This window comes from Triplophysa dalaica, chromosome 11 (genome assembly GCF_015846415.1).
Source record: "Triplophysa dalaica isolate WHDGS20190420 chromosome 11, ASM1584641v1, whole genome shotgun sequence".
NCBI classification, from domain to species: Eukaryota; Metazoa; Chordata; class Actinopteri; order Cypriniformes; family Nemacheilidae; genus Triplophysa; species Triplophysa dalaica.
In genome coordinates this window covers 8235562-8255569 of record NC_079552.1, presented here as the reverse complement: position 1 = coordinate 8255569, position 20008 = coordinate 8235562, and the positions used below count along the sequence as shown (strand labels likewise).

Sequence of the window (20008 nt, the reverse complement as noted above, 5' to 3'; positions counted from 1 at the left end):
AGAACCGAGATGATGTCACCACACGACACGTCTTACTTACAACAACGTTATTCAGTCAGTCTTAACCGTTGCGCAGTTAGCATTGAGCTCGCGCACAGGCTCAAATTCGTCCGTTCTTGAGTTTAAGTGTCTCTCACTCATTTCTCCCACACGCAGCTAAAAGTCAGTGACTGTGATGAACCCTTTAATGGTTACATTTATTAAAATCATACTAATTGTAATCATGCTTAATAATTAGCTTTACAGTGCATTATAATTGGGTTAGGCTACAAGATGGTTCTGCCTAGGTGCTATAATTTATTTGATTTAATTATTCAGAAGAGCCCAAATGGTTTGACATTTAATATCATAAACTCACCGATGCTTTCAAATTGAGATGGCTATTGTCTTTCGAGAAGGTCATTTGCTTCTCTCCGTGAGATATATGGTGATTATTTTCCAGTCTATTAAGCGTCTCTACTTAGCACAATTAGCCACGTGCAGAAAGGTTAAAGAGAGCGACTCCCTCTCTTCATTGTGGTCACGCTGCATATTAATGAAGCAGATGCAGAGGGGCCTCCACGCTGCGTTCAGGAACCACAGAGAGGAGAGATACGAGAGCTCTCCTCCGGCCCCCGGCTCTCATCCGGAGACACATAAACACGCAGCTCTCCATCAAAATCTGCGCGTCTCGTCTAAACTCGCGACAACCTTCTGCTGTCCTGCTTTGTTTTTACTCGGCAGGATCTTCTCTGAGAGAGGCCTCTGTGCTCTTGTGTGTGGAGCTTTGTGCAGATGCCGCAAGTACAAACGCCAGAACAAAGACTGTTCGGTTTTCTCAAGGGAGAAATTGCTCGACATCAGAGTGTACAACAAACTAAAGAAAGACGTACTGTACGCTATAGGTCAAGCTGAGAATTCATCAAAAACAGAATCAATTCATCTGCTCTCAATTCGTGAGTGTTTTGAACAACACTCGGACTAATTTATAGCAGATGGTCAAACCGGCTTTTTTGTTATTGCAAAGTTTTATTAATGATCAAAAAAACGGATCCCTCATGTCATTCTAATCCAAACCCTTATGCTGATGGATGTTGCAAGAAACAAAATAAATATTTTTTGCAATTGCAGTTTATATTGAGGAATGATGCATGACGAACTTTTGGAATACTCTTAAAGGGACAGCTCACCCAAAAATTTAAATTCTGTCATCATTTCCTCGCCCTCAGATTTCCACATCTGTACAAATTTCTTTGTTCTAGTGAACAAGACGGACGATATTTGGAAGAATGTCAGCGAGCAAACAGATTTCATCCCCCATTTTATAATAAATACTATGGGAGTCAATGGGGATGCGTTCATGTTATTGACATTCTTTCAAATATCTTTTTGTTTAGCAGAAGTTTATACAGGTTTGGAACAATCTGAGGGTGACTAAATGATGAGATTTTTCTGCGAACTATATACTGAATATTCATCAAATCTATTAAGAAAAGGTTTTAGGATTTAGTGTACTGTATATGAACTATAGGTGGTTCTACAACAACCTTTATTTGAGCTTCATGGGCGGTCCTTCTGAAGTATTGTTGTGTAGAAGAAAGTCTTCGGTGTGTGTTCCAAGGCAGAAAAAATCAAATCCATCACCACATTCGTGTAATGCAAAATTATGAATCTCTATTTTTTGTGGGAAATATTTGTTCAAATCTCACTGCAGACACAATGCATTGACACAAAACAAACATTTCTTTATATTGTGAGGACCTGCATATTACACCCGTACACGCCAGAGCACATCGGAGATATAACCTTATCGAAGGGTCGATCTCAGATTCCCATCCTCGTTTTCTTTATGGCCCGGCCCCCACCGCTGGATTATTCATGCTGCTTAATGACAGCTATTAGAAGCATGCAGCCTCCAAAGGTTGGAGGGGAGCAACAATTAGCCCCCTTCCCCAGAGAACCAAGTGAAGCGTGGACTGCTGGGACTCCCAGTAATCACAGCTCTTATCTGCACTTTTCCCCTGCTGTCTGCATGTTTGAGAGGAGCAGACTGAGCGTCATTCATGTGCCAAAAAGCCCCTCATTACACAGTCAAGTAACACAAAACATCTGGACAGCAGAAGCTTGGAAAGGCATTGTTTTTTTGTTTTTTTTTGCACTGTGTCAGTGCTCGCAGTCCAGGGCTATAGCCGAGAATGTCCATTTATAGTTTCCAGTTAGCAGATACCAAAATATTATTCTGCTATCATTTTATATTCAATATCACACATTGTATTTTCTAATAATGTTTCATTTTATCATAAAACAAATGTGTACAGTTTTTTAAAATAGCAGCGTGTTAACTGAATTTGATGTAACGTTCAATGTTACAATTATGTTAGAGTAAAGGCATGTCGTGCTTAATTTTGTGGATTTAACTACCGCAGCCCTGACAACTACCAAAAAGATGACCTCAACTACTGGATCCTGCCAGAGGAACGCATGTTAAAACGGCTAATTCACACCAAGCTTGTTTTTTGTGGAATAAACACACTCGCTGATGGTTCATGAAGGATGTTTGGATATTATTAATAGTTCTGCATGCGAACAGACGTGTCTTTCAAGGTCATACCTAAATGATGCTATTTAAATCATAAAAATCATTAGTAAAATGGCATGTTTAACAGATGATGGTACACGACTATCCCGCTAGAGATGATTGTAATTTCTCAAATTAAATCGAATTAAATATACATCAGTGGGTTTAACAAATGTTCAAGATTACAAATCTGGTCAAATTTGTATTTTATAATTTAAAGCAACAACTGCAATGAGACATGATTTGATCATGTTAGAACATGGTTCAGTATGATTCAGGCCTGCAACTGAGGGTGACAAAAAAAATCCTTAACATGTTCCGCAAGACATTGACCAAAAAAGGAATTTTCAATTCCAGCCCTTTACCGCAGTGCAAAACAATAGACTTTCTTTAATAACCTATAAAAACCTTTAAATGCAGATAAAACTACTGCTCTTTCACGATCAGACCACATAGTTTTGGAATGTAATATTAAACAATAATCCCTCACACAGTTGTCACCGTGTACACCGTAATTCAGAAGCATTTATTCCCGAATTCTCCTGATCGTTGAATGTGCAAGCATTCAAAACGCAGCTCTTCCCTCCCTGATGGGAATCCGGGGCACACTGCCAATGGAAACTCCTCTGTAATTGGTTGGGGAGGGTTGATTCAGCCCTTTAGATGTAGAGTTTTCCCTTGTGTTTAAGGCAAATGTTATTTCAAACTAGAAATAGTACCACAGTAAGAGTAAACAGTTTTATTCATATCTAATTAAACAATATTAGGTTTAACCAATAAAATCTGCTTGATTATCTTTTTAAAAAAAATCCAATGAAAAATATTGCGCAAGAAACGTTGCTATGCAACATGTTCTCAAACATTCTTATGTTTCCAGCATAACACGACCAGAATAAGCAGAACCCCGCTGCTTTACGAGTTAAAAGTATCCATTCAATGTATTTAAAACAAAAATATAAAATATAGTCAAACAACTTTGACTATAAGTTCAGCATACCGGTGTTTATAAAATAAACATTACTTTGACTTTCAGACAGTCTGTTTCAGAGAAACAGAGCTGCTGTACAATAAAACCGATCTAAATTGTTTTGACGTATCGTCTTTCGTTTCTTAAATAAGCAGGGTTGTGTTTCCGGCCCTGGCCAGCGAGCCTCACCCAGTCCAAGACGAATGCGTCATCCTTGTAATTCAGCAGACCCAGAGCGGCTCTCCTGTAGTCAGCAGTCCTGCTGGAAGTGGTGAGCGTGAAGTGCACACGTAGGCAGCACTTAAGCCGGACTGTGTTTGCGTGTCTGAAACGCAGACTGACAAACGATTGATCGACGGTCTGATTCTAGTTCTCGCAGGACCAGCCGTTCACCCTACCCCAGGCATCACCAACCAGCAGTGTGCCGTGCGTTCTGCAATTACAAACATGCATGGTCAGACGCGTGTATTAAAATGATGTTTGAATAGAAATATCATTTCAGCACATAAAAGTTGACTGATGCAGATCCTCTCTGTATTGATTCAGTGATTTATCAAACCAGTAAAAAATATTTCGATCTGAGAGACTGGCGGTTGGTCAATACCTGGATATGGCCAGAGCGGTGATGGCTGGGTTAACTTTGCCCCGTCGCCGCGAGGCTGACGGATTGCGGTTTAACTCTCGACAGAGCACCAGGTGTCTCTTCCACTTCCAGGAACCGTCGTCTATGAACAGCAAAAACAAAAAGAAGAGCGAGATACGAGACGGATTATTTCTGGTCAGCACGTTGCTAAATTGAGAGAAATACATCTAATATAAAGCCTTCACGGTTACAAGTTCCCGCAATTTAATTTGAACACATTGATACTTACACGCGCTGACGCTGTGCTGTAACCAACATGCACCAAATTGGATTTGGTTATTATTGCTTTCTAAATTGCATGCCTACATCAGCAAAATTGCTCATCAGTGTTTACCGGCTGTATGTTTAATAACTTTGGCCTGTAATTCCTCGCAGCTAGCCCTAATGCGACGCGCGAAACACTGCATCATTATGAACTTTTCTTGGGATCGCTCAAAACCTTTAGCTCTACTTGCCGATGAACGGACGCGATCCAATATACACACGGCATGTTTGAAAGACGTCTAGTATTTGTTCTGGCTATTTCATTTCGCACATTACTTGTATATTAGAAAATAACGACTCTTATGATGTCGCCATGCACGAATTTTCCAATATTCACAGAAAGTGTTCACCATTAAGGAAGCTTGTGGTTATAAGAGTCGTGGCCGGAGGCAACTACGGACCAAACGCATATATTTATGCTCAGTTTCGACTTAAAGTGAAGTGTATTAGTGTTACCTGCTTCTTCAGGGGCTGATGACAAAACGTGCCCTTGAGACATTGAGGCCTTCTCATGTCCAGGTAATTGTACTCTAGTATATTCGGTCTTCCATATCTGAAACACAACCACACAGCTAATGAAAAAAAACAGAGCCATATTCATAAATCAAATCTGCCGGCCACTGATGTCGCAGGTCCGTGCTCCAATTGAAGCCTAATTTAAGAAGCATTTTGATTTAATAACTGCTCTTACCTCATCTAAAGTGAGCACATGTAACTATTAATGCTTCTGAGGGACTCCTGAGCCAAGCCTGTGAGCCCCATTTCAATATCCCAGTTACCATATTTTAATATTTTGCTGCTATATTACCTGACTATTAAGCGGGAAACGCTACAGCGAAGATTTATTGCTTAAACACAAAGGTGTAGTCTTCAGAGAAGACTTCTCATTTAAAAGCTCTCATTATAAAGTTCACTACACCCATCAGCTCACTCAAAAGCGCAGAAAGGTCCGTTCTCAAGTTCGGCTCGTACCCTGACAACGCCATCTGCGCAGCCGGTGATGACAGCGTTGCGGGGGTCCCACTCGTGTCTTTGCGTAAAGCAACAGCACAGGATGTTTGCTTCGGGCCCGCAGGAAGCGTCGATGGAGGCCAGCAGCTGTCCCTTCATGGTCCACAGGTACAAATGGGTGCCTGCACACGATGCGATCTCACCCTGTGACGATCAATAAAATCTGTTAAGGATTTATAATAATAATAAAAAAATCATCATTTACACACCGTTATGTCATTTTGACGATGAATTACTTTCTTTATTGTGAAAGAAACCAAACCTCATTCTATTGTGTAGCACATTTCTCAAAATCTTTTCTGTGTTTGTCAGCAGGTATGTCTTGAGCAGGGGATTTAAGTTTTTTTTTTTTTAAGATTTGTTTTTGGCGTTTTGCATTTATTTGTACAGTTTCAGTGATAGAGAGGACAGGAAGCGAAGTGGGAGAGAGAAGGAGGTCGGTACGGGAAAGGACCATGAGACGGGAATCGAACTCGGGTCGTCTGATACGCAACCGCGCCACTTTTCTGAGAACTGCCCACTAGGGTATCGGCTCCGAACGGGGCTTTAAGTTTTAAAACAGGTCTGAAGGGGAGGAAATGCCCACCCTTCCTTCACACATTTTGCCCAGGGGAGTTTCAGGAACCACTCACAGACACACTCCATACAAGCCGTCGCCCACACGCCAGCGCAGGCTGAACTAACCACCACACTAACCAATGTATTATATGTCTGTGAGATGGACCGAGAGAGGCTCAGGGGCTAAAATGCAGGCTGACCTCTGTGTTTTGTGTGTTGATACTCACGGTCAGGTCATTAATAGCCAGGGCAGACACGCCAGAGGAATGTTCTGGTAACTGTGTGATGTATCCGAGGTCTTCCAGGTCCCACAGGATGCAGGTCTGGTCCAGAGAGCCGCTAATAATCACGCTGTGAGCTTCTGATGCTGCTAGACATGTCACTGTGTCTGTGTGTCCATACAGGGTCTGGGAGGAAAAACAGGTTTGGTGTTTGTGAGAAATGATACTGACCACCTATAATAATAATAAAGCCAGTTTTTAGATGAACAGCAATTGATAAAGTCAGTCATGTCTCTTTATTCCAGACCTGTCTGAGTCTCATGTGTTTGAGTTTGTCTTTGGTGATGGAGACGTCCCACACACACACCACAGTGCTCTTCCCGGACGTGATGATGGTGTTGCCATTGGGGCAGGTAGCACAGACAGTCTCCCCCCAATCTGACAGGCTCTCACACATACCAAAGCTCTGAAACATAGAGAATAAAGACACCACACTTTAACAGCCAATCAAAATTTGAAAAAAAGTCAGAAAACTTACAGTTACACAGCAGTCAAAAGTGACATGTATGGAAATACAAATAAATCTAAGGGAAGTAGGAAAACGAACCTTTTCGGCTGCGTAGTTTCCAAAAGAGCAGGTCTGGTCATATGAACCCCAGCAGAAGTATGTGTTCCACTGTGGAGGGATGAGAAGCTTGTTTTTTTCCACGACCAACACGTCCTTCTCTTTACATACTATCTGACCCACAGGCCCCAACAAGAGTTCTACAGAGACAAACAAAGAATATTTAGATTCATCAACATACTGGTAAGTTTTGTCTTGTTATGTGATATGTGGCAGTACTGTAAACATTGTGTAAATTAAGGAAATATCCTCGCATTTAATTGAGATACAACTTGGTACTTTGGCTACGGCTTTCACAATATCAGATTTTTACTAAACGGTTATTGAAACCGTCATATATGCTTGAATTATTTACAGTATTATCACATGTTTATATTAACATGATATCAATAATTATGATTATTAATATTACAATTATTGTGAATTCCAATATATTCCTAATAAATTCGAAAGAATTTTTCGAAAGAAAGAATCAATATTAGAAAGAAATTCTAGAAAATCAAGTTTTTTAAACAAGATGCAAGGTTAAAAATGATAGCCATGTTTTTTGTCAGATATTATTGTACATGATTACAGTATTGTACTTATCTACAATATCTCCATATTAAAAACACTGTAAAAAAAATAATTTCACCGAATTTTACAGATTTTGTTTCTTTTCTTTTACAGATTTTTCATATATAATGTCCCAAAACAGTCATTTTATAAAAAGTTACTGTTATTGGATAATTTAAAAAAATACAGTCAAAAAAACGTCAAATTACAGTAAAGGACTGCAAATTACAAGAAAAACATGAAAAGATGTCATTTTATGGGGGCAATGTTATTTTAACGGTATTTTGCTGGGGCCCACCTGCCATAAAATTTACATTTGTAAAGGGATTTTTACAGTCTATTTTAAAAATACGGTCAAAAACCATCAGAAAATATAGAAAAGGGGGATTTTTTTCACTTAATATTCCTGGGACCCTAGCTGCCGGAAAATTTTCGTTTTTCTAACAGGATAATTTTACAGTGATATGCGCGTTTAACGGCCAGGTATTTTTTTGATATTTTCTATTAATTTTCATTTCACAATGTTCAAAATATGTTGTACGGCCAAAGTCAGGTCTCCCATGAGGTCCATATTCAGGCAACATGTCCATATATGATCTATGTATACTTTACAGCAGGAAACTTGTCCGATTTGCAGACAGCAGTACAGTAACAGAAATCCTAACGCAGCCTGTGAGACGACTGCAAATGTCTCTCAAGATGCCCTTTAAATCTTTCCTTGTTGGATTTACCGATCACAATGATAAAGTAACACCCGATTTGAGAACAAGATATTGAATGAGAGACAATAGAGTGGGAGATGGAAAGAGATTCATCTAATTTTCCAGAGAGATCCTTTTGGGATATTCAGATTATTAAATAAGCCTCGGAGGCCGTGTCATCAAGAATGGCCTAACAAATAGCAAGAGCTGAACTGAGCCGAGCCGAGCTATGACTGAGAAAATGAGCCTGAGAAAAGTCTAGCCAGCATCTTCTGCCTCGCGGCTTCTATTGCTCCCCGCAGACGCGGCCCCATCTTGTAAAAAATAATTGAGGAATGGAAAAAAATAACAAGTTGACTATGAATGATTAAATAAGGGGGGTCTGTATCACAGATCTGTGTTTTTTGAACAACCTTTTACCTTTAATGGGCTGCGTGGAAAGCTTGAGCTTGTCCAGTTTATAGAAAAACGGGCTGATTTGGCTGGATACCGACGTCTCCTTTCCCGCAGAGCTTTTGTGAGACGTGCGGCTTGGGTGCGGTTTCGTGAAAAGCTGGAAATACATTTTAACATGCCATTTGACATATCACAATAATCACCACACTACAGGGGAGAACCTGTGAAATATGACTATTCAAATATTTTGAATTTCATGATCAATGTGATTTAATCTAACATTTTATTGCACGAAAATACAGAATAAATTGATTATTTTAACTCAATATAAATACCTGCTTCGGCATTTGGCCAAAGTTATTAATGTAGCCAAGGATGGTGCTTTTCATCACAGGATCCTTCATGCTCGCTGTGTTGTATTTGTCAGTGTGAAAATATGGGTGAAATGTGTTAACAGACTCCACGGCGGCCGGACCCTGCTGTCTGTAGCCGAAGATCAGATCAATCCAAAGATTCAGACGTGCACTCACGTAATCGCTCTCGAGAGCCTGCGGAGCGAGCGCAAACACAGAGGGTCAGCACATCTGCATGGGGACTAACACGGTATCAGTGATGCCATAACTTTTATTTCGTCAAGCAGAAAAGCTGGGTTTACGCATACCAAAGAGATTGCACAATAACACCTTTAAAAAAAACACACAGTATGAAGGAAATCATTATGGTACCCATTAAAACAATCAGATCTTAAAAAAATTACATTCTAAAAGTTGGTATTCCAATTTTGTGTTGCTAAGTTACTTTGTCCCAATTTACTTTTAAATAGAAAGATCATGGAAAAATGTAAAACGTCCAAACATTAAGCATTTACGAGTAAAAAAGGCAACACTTAAAATTACAACAATAATCACGCCACAAGCTCTAAATTGTGTAAGATCCCTATATTAGCCTTCATTTGCATATGAAGGAAAGCGAGCGGACAGAATAGCTCATTTTCTGCCATCTGGAAATGATACAAATATTGCTCTGAAGATTGGGAACTGATAAAGCCTGGTCCTTATATGCCTCCGGGCGGAACAGTGAGAAACAAAAGCATTCATTCCAATAACCAGCAGGCTTCAGTAATGGAGTTATGGGAGAGTGCAGATATTGTACTTGTGCTGAATTGGCCCTGTTATCTTGTAATTACAATGGCGTTAAACAGAGCAATGGGGCTTTCTTGATGAACTCAACAAGTGCTTATTATCTCAATAAAGGCGAGAAATAAAGCAGCTCTAAACATTATTTAACTTCTGCTGGATGTGAATGCCGTGGAATCGCTGATATTATTTTCATGAAACTCTGTGTGTTCTGTGATGGCGCTGATTGTCCTTATTGTCCATCTCGTGTATAATCTGAGAGGGGGGAAAGTACACTGTAATAATGGTGGTCTTAGAGGGACTGACCTTCCTGTGCATCCTGATGAGCTCCTGCGGGTCTCCTTTGGCCCACGGTGGCAACACCACGTCGCCCAAAGCTGTCCCGTCTTGCATGCAACCTGCATCATCAACACATATTTTACAGGCACATAAATTGGATTAATACGAGAGAGTTAATTTAATTTTATACTTATAAAATATTAAAAGAAGGGCATTTAAAAAAAAAACATTTAGGCTATGATGGCACTGTTGTGTAGATGGCTCACCAAAGTCAAAGTTGTTGGAGTTAACAAGGAAGTCTGGGAGGTAGAAAAACTCAGGAATGAGCTCTCTGACATCGCTCATGTTGTCCTTAGATGCCGATTCCCATTCTTTCTGAATGCTGTAGAACATCCGCTCCGGAACGTCAAACATTCCGCCCTGCAACACAAGTGAACGGACACAATTTTGACCATGCAAGTCTAGCGAGGGTGGTACGATGGAAAAGACGATATAAACCAAACTCCGAGCAATGAGACAAAAAAGTAATAAAATGAAACACAGCCATGATACACTATGTGTGTTTGTTTACTATCTACTGCCAGCAACAGAAAACTCCACAAGACTAAAAAAGCCCCATGTGTGTATATGAATCATATTCACGCAGAACAATTGCTTAGATTTGAGACGTTTTCAAGCAATTGATTCGGGCTTTTTATTTTACAAGGGAATTTCTATATCCTGATGAAAATCTCTGGAGAAGTTATGTAATTTGCAGTAAAAGAATATGCCCTCATTGAATGAAAGTAATATACTGTTAGTGGCACAAATCTGATTATGAATATTACTGTACGGAGGAGCGCTGCTCAAGTGAAGCAAATATCATTGCATAGTGTTATCCTAATGTCTGTATTACGTTATACAGCCTATCAAATATGCATGGCATTTTATTTTAATCAATTGGTTCCTTGTGTATAAATGAGATATTCTTTAAACCAAAATGTGTTTTTGCATGCAAGTGATGCAAAATAATTTATTTGCATACATATTAAAATACCCTAATTTGGTTTTGTTTGGCATACACAAAGCCAAACAAGGCCTAAACAATGAAGCTTATTTCATCAAGTAATCTTATTTGGAAAATATTAATTTTAAAGAAGACATTCTGCCACAACAATGTGTCTTGCGCTTCATTCGATAAAGAAGAAACAAAGGCAGATGATTTATTTTGTAAATACCAAAATAATATTTTGTTTTTGTAGCACTACATGCCCTTTCTTTAGTGTGATGTATCTGAAGCAGGTCACACAAGAGAAGCGTTTACCTGCAGACAAAGGAAGGTTTGGGAGAAAGGCTCCATCCTCACCAGGTACGAGGCCACTATGATGGCTGAGGAATAGTGTGTGCAATAGTGACACTGTGCAGACAGATCACCTACAACATTCATAAAACAAATAATCCGTCACTACATTTTCTTACGGAAATAATTCCAGTTCCAAATAACAACACTGACTTGATTCATTAAAGCAGATTTGTAAATTCAGGATTAAATAAGAAATAATAAACCAGTTCACTCATGTGAACCTCCAGGACGGAGGAAATTGTATCAATCATATACTGTACAAATCAACATCTAGATACAACGTTTAGATATAGTGAGCATCCGAGTTATGCTTTACCTTCATTATTTTCCACTTCAAGGTATCTCTGGATGAATTGCTCTTTTCTTTTTTCCGTTTGAGCTCCCATTGGTTTGGAGAGGTCTCGGAATGTCGCGGGAGACGACAGATCTAAAGTCTAACAAGCATTGAATAAATCACAAACAACTACAGCCTATTAAAAAGTCCCTTAATGGAAAAGCTTCAAATCTGAGTGAAACTGATTTTATTACCTCGGATTCATAATCTGCAATGATCCAGGGAAAAACAGGATATTGCATCAAATCGTTGTACGTCCGTCCAGCAAGAGTGTTCAGATGCATGAGGTATTCAAAATTACTGATTTCTCCCCTCTGTGAAAAGTAAGATACAGTCCAAACACAATAACCAGAATGAATGTTATGATATAATATGGTATAATATGTAATATTGTTATATATATTTACATCGTATATACAAATCTTTATCTATAAAATACATTTTATTTAAAAACAAGAACATTTTCCTATTATTTCTGTTCAATCACTATATCAGTAAAATGCATGTTTTCAGAACAAAGAAAATTAATAAATGCACACAGTACCTGCCATTTCATAAGCACATTCTTTTCAACCCCAGCTGTTCTTCTGTATGAACACACCAAAACAGAGGAATGAGAAAAATGTAAATGAATCTGATTTGTTTACAATTACATAATCGTAACATTTTGAATTTGTTGGATGTGGTTGCATGGCAACAGGTTAGGGAATAGGAAGACATCATTGGTTTTCAATCACTGAGGCTCTGCACAAGGGTCATAAGAAATAGAATTTCTTCTGGAAATAAGGGTAAACTATTCTTCTATCAGATTCATGTCAAAGCAGTAAATAGTGCCATCTAGAGGTTTTTAAAAATAACTATAATCCAGGAGCCGGTGGCATAGCCATTATCTTAAAACACTGACTTTAGATAGTTGAATGAAAGAATGATACGTGAAATAAGATGAAGGTTGTGTTTGATAAGAGAATGGTTTGTGGAAATGGCAGATCCTTTCATCACAGTTTTTAGTTGTTGAAAATATTTGCATTTAGAGAACTACAATTCTGCTAAATCTATATTTAAATGTACAAATTTAGTGAAATTCATTATGAACACAATAAAGACTTGGAATACAGAATTAATAACTTGGTAAATTTCATAAACTGTCAATGATGTACACAAAAATTGAGGCGAAGAAGGAAATAGTTTATAAAGGACTTCCGGTAGCTTTTAATGTTCTTTGAAAACTCATCCTCTTCTTATTGCACGTTCGTAAAAATAAAAAAATTGCTAATGCACAAGACAAAGTCAGACCGATTTTGTGATGTGAATCTAGAGCGGTTGAGAGTTTATTGGTTTCCATGGCAACATAGATCATCATGAAAGATTATCGTGGCCAGTTGCATAAATTTAGCCGCTAAAACTGCATCAAGCGATTATTTAGGACGAACAAGTCTTACGTTTCAGATTTCAATCAGAATTAAATCTACCTTTTTATGTTACCGACGTTAAGAAGTGATGACCAGTCTTGAAGAAAAAAATGTGATGACTAACTTGTAAAACTAGTCTAAGTAACCAGCCCTCGTTCTTCTCAATAGATCCACAATTTTAAATCTAAAAATCTAAAAATCTAAAATGCCAAAAACTTTTGGACAAAATATTTGAGACCCATCTTAAACAGATTTATGGAAGCGGCCTCTGGATTTGACAGAAATATAACATTGGAAGATGATTTGCTCCTTTACACAGATTACAAAATTACAAGATTATAAAAAAGTATTTTACTGCAGGTGACATGCAAATCACAGCTTTTTGACATAGATACAGATAATCAGATTCACAAACTAGTAAAACTCTATAACATTTATTATAAACTGCATATAAACCAGAGAGCAGAATAGTCGTAGCACTGGTAGAGTAAAATGATTCAGATAGTGGTTGATGTATGTCTAAGAACCTCCTATATGTGTGTACAAACACAACTACTGCTACATTTCTTTCTCCTCTTTCTTTTGTGTGGGCTTCAGTCACAGGACAATAAAACTCTTGGCACCATGTGCAAGCCGTTGCTTAGTTACAGAGTTAAACAGGACAAAGCTTCTTGTGGACTACAGATCCTCCCCTGATTCTCAAGCAATTCTCTTGTATGGACCTTCTTTAAAAACTGTGAGTAAGAGAAACTTATTTAAGTACATTTCACTGTAAAGGGGATGCAATGAATCCTGGGCAACAAAAGCTGGCTGGAGTTAACTGATGGTTTTTACAAACAATTGCGCGATCCTTTCACTTTCAGCCTTTCTGAAGTTGTACAGTTTAAGTAAAGAATCAATTCAGTTACAGATTAACACTGAAAAGGAGGTTAAGTGTGAATACACCAACAATGCGGCTACTGATTTAGTAGAACTATTTAAGTAAACATTGTTACATAAGCGACCCAGGGTTTAAAAAAAGAAAAACCTGTTTCATTGGGCCAATGGTTGAATTACAAATGCGAACTGTGAGTTAAACCTTTAAGATCTAGAGAATGCACTAAAAGAAACTTAAAATGAAAATTATGTTGGCATTTACTCGCCCTCTTGTCGTTTCAAACCGTATGACTTTCTTTCTTCCAAAAAATGATATTTGGAAGAAAGTTGGTAACCAAACAGCACTGGACCCCATTCATTTCTATTGTGTGGACACGCAACCAATGCAAGTGAATGGGGGCCAGAAAACAACATTCTTCAAAAAATCTTCTTGTGAGTTCCGCAGAAAAAATGAAAGTCATAAAGGTTTGTCAATGACGACAGTTAATTTTTATTTTGGGATGAACTATCACTTTAACATTCCCATCTTTTTAACTTTCCATATTCCCCCTTCTATAATCGATCCAGAACCATATTTAGAAATATACTGTATAAAGATCTATTCTACAGATATGTCTACAGCCTCTTATTGAAAACAACTGCTCTAAAAAGACTTGAAACAATTGATGGAGATTTCCAAAAGACGACACATCAATAACGTATTTGTCTCGGTTACAATTCCCGGTATTAAATCGTGTAGCTGTGACATCTATTATATTCCACATGTCACGAAACCCCACCGCCGCTCAATTTTCCATTGGTTTGGAGGTGTTCAGAATCAGTGAATCACAAACAACATGAAGATGCATCATCTCGATGGTCAGCTCGGTGTAATTGCGCCTCTCGGATGCGACGGATTCAAAAACAAAAGGTCTAATAGAAACAGGACGCACCGTATTAGCCCATCTACCAATGTGATTAATGAGTCGCCAAAGGGCTTACACTGCAGCCACTCCTCCTTTTTAATGGAGGAGAGCGAGTTGAAATCTCTTTCCAGTGTCATTTATCAAAGTACTGATTTGACTCTGCTCACACAGACTGCTAGCGCCACCCTGGATCAATCACCTGGAACGCCAACAGCTTTGCATTTGTACCCACTGTTATCTGCTATTAGCCTTAATTAGAGAATAGCATTTTCTTAAAAGATCCCTTTAGGGTGAGCCGGGTGAATGAGTCGGGTGTAAACATTACACCCCTTCGATTCCCCGGACAGCTTCACGGCCTGCGAATACAGCCTTGGGGTATACACGATACCTCCATCCCTATGCAAACAACTGAATTGTCTCGTCATTAAGTTAAACATGTTTAAAGCTACGAGGTCCTCCTGAGATAATAATTACACGACTCGGGTTAAGACTTAATCAGATAGATGCTTCAGAAACGCTTAACCATTATTCTGCATGTATGTGTGTGTGTGCAGATCCATGGCTAAGGGGAAGAAAGAGAGAGAGAGCGGAGCCAAAGGGACCAAGATCACCTTAAAAATGGCCAAAAACGCTCTGAGAGTAACTCCGGATGGCAAACTACGGCTCGATCTCAGCAACGTCGGCATCTCCACGTTTCCAAAATGCCTCCTTAAACTAAGAAACATACAGGAACTCGACCTGAGCCGGAACAAGCTGAAAACCATCCCAGAATTCATCGGACAGTTCGGTGGTCTGCATTGGTTAGACCTTCACAGCAACCGTATCGAGCAGCTGCCGGAAAGCATCGGACGTCTGCATTCTCTGATTTACCTGAACCTCTGTAACAACAATCTAGACACTGCTGGTTTATCATCTGAAATAGGGGGTTTGGGTAACCTCCAAGTTCTGAATTTGGGAATGAACCGTCTGACCACTCTCCCCCCCACATTTGTTGCCCTGACAAACCTGGCGGAGCTGGGTCTGTTTGATAATTTGCTCACGGAGGTACCCGAATGCATCCATGTGCTGCCCAAACTGAGGAAGATAAACACCAAACGCAACCCTGTGACTCAAACACTAGAAGGAAAGGGCTGTGAGTCACAACAGATGACGGGAGATCTGTATTTGGTCAGAGAAAGAGATTTGTGTCAACCTTGTCTAGAGAGGTGTAAGGAGGAGAGGCAAAGACTGGGAAAGAATAAGTCATCAGATCACAAGTCACAAAAGAAGAGTCATTTTTCAGGGCTGATCACGCCAAACTCAGTAGCGCGGGGTAATCAAGAAATTTGGCGTCAGCAGACATTCATCTCACCTGAAAGATCTTAAAACGGACAAGCCAGACCTGCTGGAGATATCAGTAAAGGGTCTTTTATCGACAACTGTTAACTTTTAAATCTCTACATTAAAACGTTGGATTAGGAAATGCATGTTGTGTTAACATTAGAAAAAAACCTGCATGAAATTACATTTTGTGCAGTACATTTAAAGGAATAGTTCACCATAATTATATAGTGACATTTTGATGTGTAAAGCTTCACTGGTTCTTGTGTATCTCGTGATAAAGAGATTTGAAGTTATGGCCATGCTGAAATGTGTGGTGCCACAGATTCTCGATTGCTAAATAAACTTAAAATATTAAAAGTTTCCCTCACAAATGTATAATTTAAATCTTAAGACCTTTAAGAGTTTTATAACAATTGGTAAAAAAAATAGCTTTCTGGCTTTTTTAATTGACATATTAGCTCCAATATAAGGAGATATATATAAAATATATAAAAAAAATTATCATAACATTAAATCCTGATTATTAAATTGTATTCAACTGAACAAATGAAACAATACAAATTAAGGCATAATTCTCATGCTGAAATACAATTTTGGCTATGAAGCTGATGTAAAAAGTCAACTTTGGTATTAAAGAGACGGTTCACCCAAAAATAAAAATTCTGTCATCATTTACTCACCCTCGAGTTCCAAATCTGTATTAATGTCTTTGCTCTGATGAACACAGGGAAAGATATTTGGAAGAATGCTTATAACCAAACATTTCTTGGACCCCATTGACTACCATAGCTGGAAAAATGACAATCGCAATCAATGTGTCCGAGTACTTTGTCGCTTTCCTACATTCTTTAAAATATCTTCTTTTGTGTTCAACAAAACAAAGAGATTTATAGAGCAATTTTTCTTACTATGGTAGTTAATGGTGGCCAAGACCTGTTTGGTTACACAAATTCTTCCAAATATATTTCTCTGTGTTTATCAGAACAAAGAAATGTATACAGATTAGGAACAATTCGATGGTGAGTAAATGAAGACAGAATTTTTATTTTGGGGTGGACCATTACTTTAAATACATTATCTCTTCAGAAAAACTAAACATGATGATGCTAAATTTAGAGGAAATTAAAATAGTAAGTAAATAAGAAAACTGCAATTGGAACTGAAATAAAATCAAATAACCAATAGGAAGACTGCTTATTGCACCCTTGCAGACAATTAACTATAAAATCATGAGGTGTTTCAGATGCTTATGACTTGGAAAAGTTACTGCGGCCGATTTAATTGGTAGAAAGTGCTGAAGATGCAGTTGTTGTATTTTCAGTGTAATGGTTGGATATTGTTCAGGGGATTGAGAGTCTTCCTGTCAATACTAAACCACACACAGATGAGAATGGCTTTTCAAGAAACTTTAAAACCACAGAACTCTGTCCGTTTTAATATAAAAGTAGGAGAGTCTCACGCTCTGAAGTGGCAGCTGTCTGTGAGAATGGGTAGATGATGGTGTAATTTGTTCTTAAGGGCTTTGACACTCACCTCACATGAAATACAGTCTCAGGTCCTTTCGCTTTTAATGAGGAGACCACAGAACACAGCCTGGGAAAAAAAGAGAAATCAGTTTGATCTGAATCACCTAACACTCGCAAAACATCACCTGAACAACTGACCGTCAGTTTACCTTTTATAAGCATTGACATGGTCATTGTTGAAGAACACAAGAAACACTGAAGCTCCATTCTTCAGGAAAATCTCCAGGGCGTTGTCCTGAAGTATTGATAAACAACAAAACCAAAGATGCAGATGAAACATTAATGTACAGCACAGATATGAGCACACATGACAAAATAATCATTGAAATGACTATAGTATAGGCTGTTTTCTTACCTCAAGCAGGTAACGCATGAAATTTGCCTCTTTGATGTCATCATATGACCAGCGTTTGCAGCTCGGGCTCGGGCGTTTCTCTTTATTCATCATGTTACAAATATATGAGTCTCTCACACTACAATAAATGCAGAAAACATAACACAGTATTTGAAATCCATTTACATTCCCAATTTATAATGTTGATAATACAGTCTGTATTATAATACACATGTAATGAACTACAGTTGTATTAAATTAGAAATGAATGAATTTCACTTTTAAAAAAGATTTTCTGATTTTCTGAATTGACTATTTATAGGCACGTGTTTAGGTTAAATGATCATTTTTGTTCTGTAAACTGCTAACAGTGTTTCTCTCAAATATAATGAACAAAAATGTTGTTTCTATTTGCGTTCATTTGCAGAAAATAAACACTTGATAAACCTATCAAATAACAGAAAGGATGCTATGTTTTTTTCAGAGTTCAAGTGAATATATTCATTTTAAGACAATAAAACAGTAATATTTCTACATATATTAAGGAAAACTATTTTTTTGAACATTTCTTATTTTATCACAGTTTTCATGTGTCTTTTCATGCTATCAGTCTTTCACATTGCTGTTGGATGACTATACATCACTCCTGAGATTAGATTTTTCGATACTCTTTAGCATGTTGACAAAATGTTTATATGCTCTCCTACTTGTAAGTCGCTTTGGATAAAAGCGTCTGCCAAATGAATAAATGTAATGTAATGATTTTGTTCAAATTCAACAGACACTGGACTGGAATGACCACAACAATTGAAAAAAATGCTGTATTTACAAAACACATTTCCTATAAACTGTATATCTTGAATTGTTTTAAAAGACACAAAAGTAACTTTACTTGGTTTTATGATGAAGTCTACAGCACACATCTCCTGTTGAGGTCAACGTGAAGGCCTCACATATGTAGAGGTCAGCTTTACCAAATAACAGCACCCCATCGGACACCACATGACCACTGACAACCACCACGCAGTGCTTTGCCTTCACCTGAGATACAGATACAACACACGTGTGTCAAGTAGCATGGAGTACACAATCCCCGTACTGATTTGAAAAAAAAGCTGTGATTTCCTTTACATGCAGCCAAATTCAATGAACGAGCAAACAAAACATTAAGCCAAGTTTCAACAGTTGCACAAGTGTCACTGCAGCCCTCTGAATTGTGCCCTGCGGCTAACATGTCAGAGAAACACTACCCTGGTCTTGATTGATCACTGTTACCACTTCATTATCTGAACAACATGGTGGAAAAACAAAAATTAAAGGCGGAAAAAGGTAAGACGGCGAATGGATGGTGTGACCACGGAACGGGGGCCAATCCTCCGCGGGCGGAGCTCGAGCTGAACCTCTCGATTATGCGTGGCTAATCGTATTGTCTCCCTTCATTTCACAGCGAGCAGCTGCACCTGGCCTCGGCCCTGAGTCACGGCGGCTGTGGGCTCCGGGGATGCGCGTCCACGAAACATATGGGGTCCAGCCGCACAGCCAGCCGCTCCACAATTAATACAAATCAAATCAGAGCCTCCTCTCCATGCGAGCGTCGCCTCACCAGCACAGAGCGAAGGCCTCGCTGTTTATTACCAGAATTAATCAATGACACAACCACAATAGCAACATGCTAATTGATTAAGGCCTTGTTGAAATATATGGTCCACCTGGTGGGGCTTTAAACGGATCAGCCCTGACCTGAGTCTGTACTTAAGAGTCGGGTCTTAAAGCCTGCTCCAGAATGTTCTCATGAGGTGGGAGTTTACACCATAAACATGTGTCTGTGAGAGTCTATGCTCTGGTCCACAGGATGTTAAATCCCTTAAAGGGAAAGTTCACCCAAAAACCATTTACTCACCCTCAAGTCATTTGACTTTCTTTCTTTCAGAACACAAAAGATGATATTTTATAGGCTGTTGCTAACCAAACAACCCTGCACCCATTGACTTCCACTGACACAAAACCACAGAGACATTTTTCAAAATATCTTCTTTTCTATTCCAC

The 20008-nt window shown here is 38.7% G+C and overlaps 1 protein-coding gene across 3 annotated transcripts in view; it reads right to left on the bottom strand.

Moving 5' to 3' along the window:
• Positions 1 to 3281: 3281 nt before the first annotated feature.
• The window catches only part of wdfy4 (WDFY family member 4), a 44237-nt gene continuing 27510 nt past the window's right edge, over positions 3282 to 20008 (bottom strand). For 2 of the 3 annotated variants that reach the window (XM_056760280.1, XM_056760279.1), the window contains exons 45-63: positions 18855 to 19003; positions 17984 to 18101; positions 17778 to 17863; positions 17636 to 17695; positions 12134 to 12176; positions 11784 to 11903; positions 11572 to 11689; positions 11217 to 11326; positions 10180 to 10333; positions 9941 to 10032; positions 8834 to 9046; positions 8523 to 8655; positions 6829 to 6986; positions 6529 to 6687; positions 6228 to 6407; positions 5404 to 5586; positions 4888 to 4984; positions 4129 to 4249; positions 3282 to 3957 (exon numbers count right to left, since the gene is read on the bottom strand). In XM_056760280.1, coding sequence (XP_056616258.1) covers positions 3891 to 3957; positions 4129 to 4249; positions 4888 to 4984; positions 5404 to 5586; positions 6228 to 6407; positions 6529 to 6687; positions 6829 to 6986; positions 8523 to 8655; positions 8834 to 9046; positions 9941 to 10032; positions 10180 to 10333; positions 11217 to 11326; positions 11572 to 11689; positions 11784 to 11903; positions 12134 to 12176; positions 17636 to 17695; positions 17778 to 17863; positions 17984 to 18101; positions 18855 to 19003 — 2361 coding nt within the window. In that variant the 3' untranslated portion in view covers positions 3282 to 3890. Of the gene's footprint in view, positions 3958 to 4128; positions 4250 to 4887; positions 4985 to 5403; positions 5587 to 6227; positions 6408 to 6528; positions 6688 to 6828; positions 6987 to 8522; positions 8656 to 8833; positions 9047 to 9940; positions 10033 to 10179; positions 10334 to 11216; positions 11327 to 11571; positions 11690 to 11783; positions 11904 to 12133; positions 12177 to 16130; positions 16164 to 17635; positions 17696 to 17777; positions 17864 to 17983; positions 18102 to 18854; positions 19004 to 20008 lie in introns of all 3 variants that reach the window. The other variant, XM_056760278.1, reaches the window with a different exon arrangement.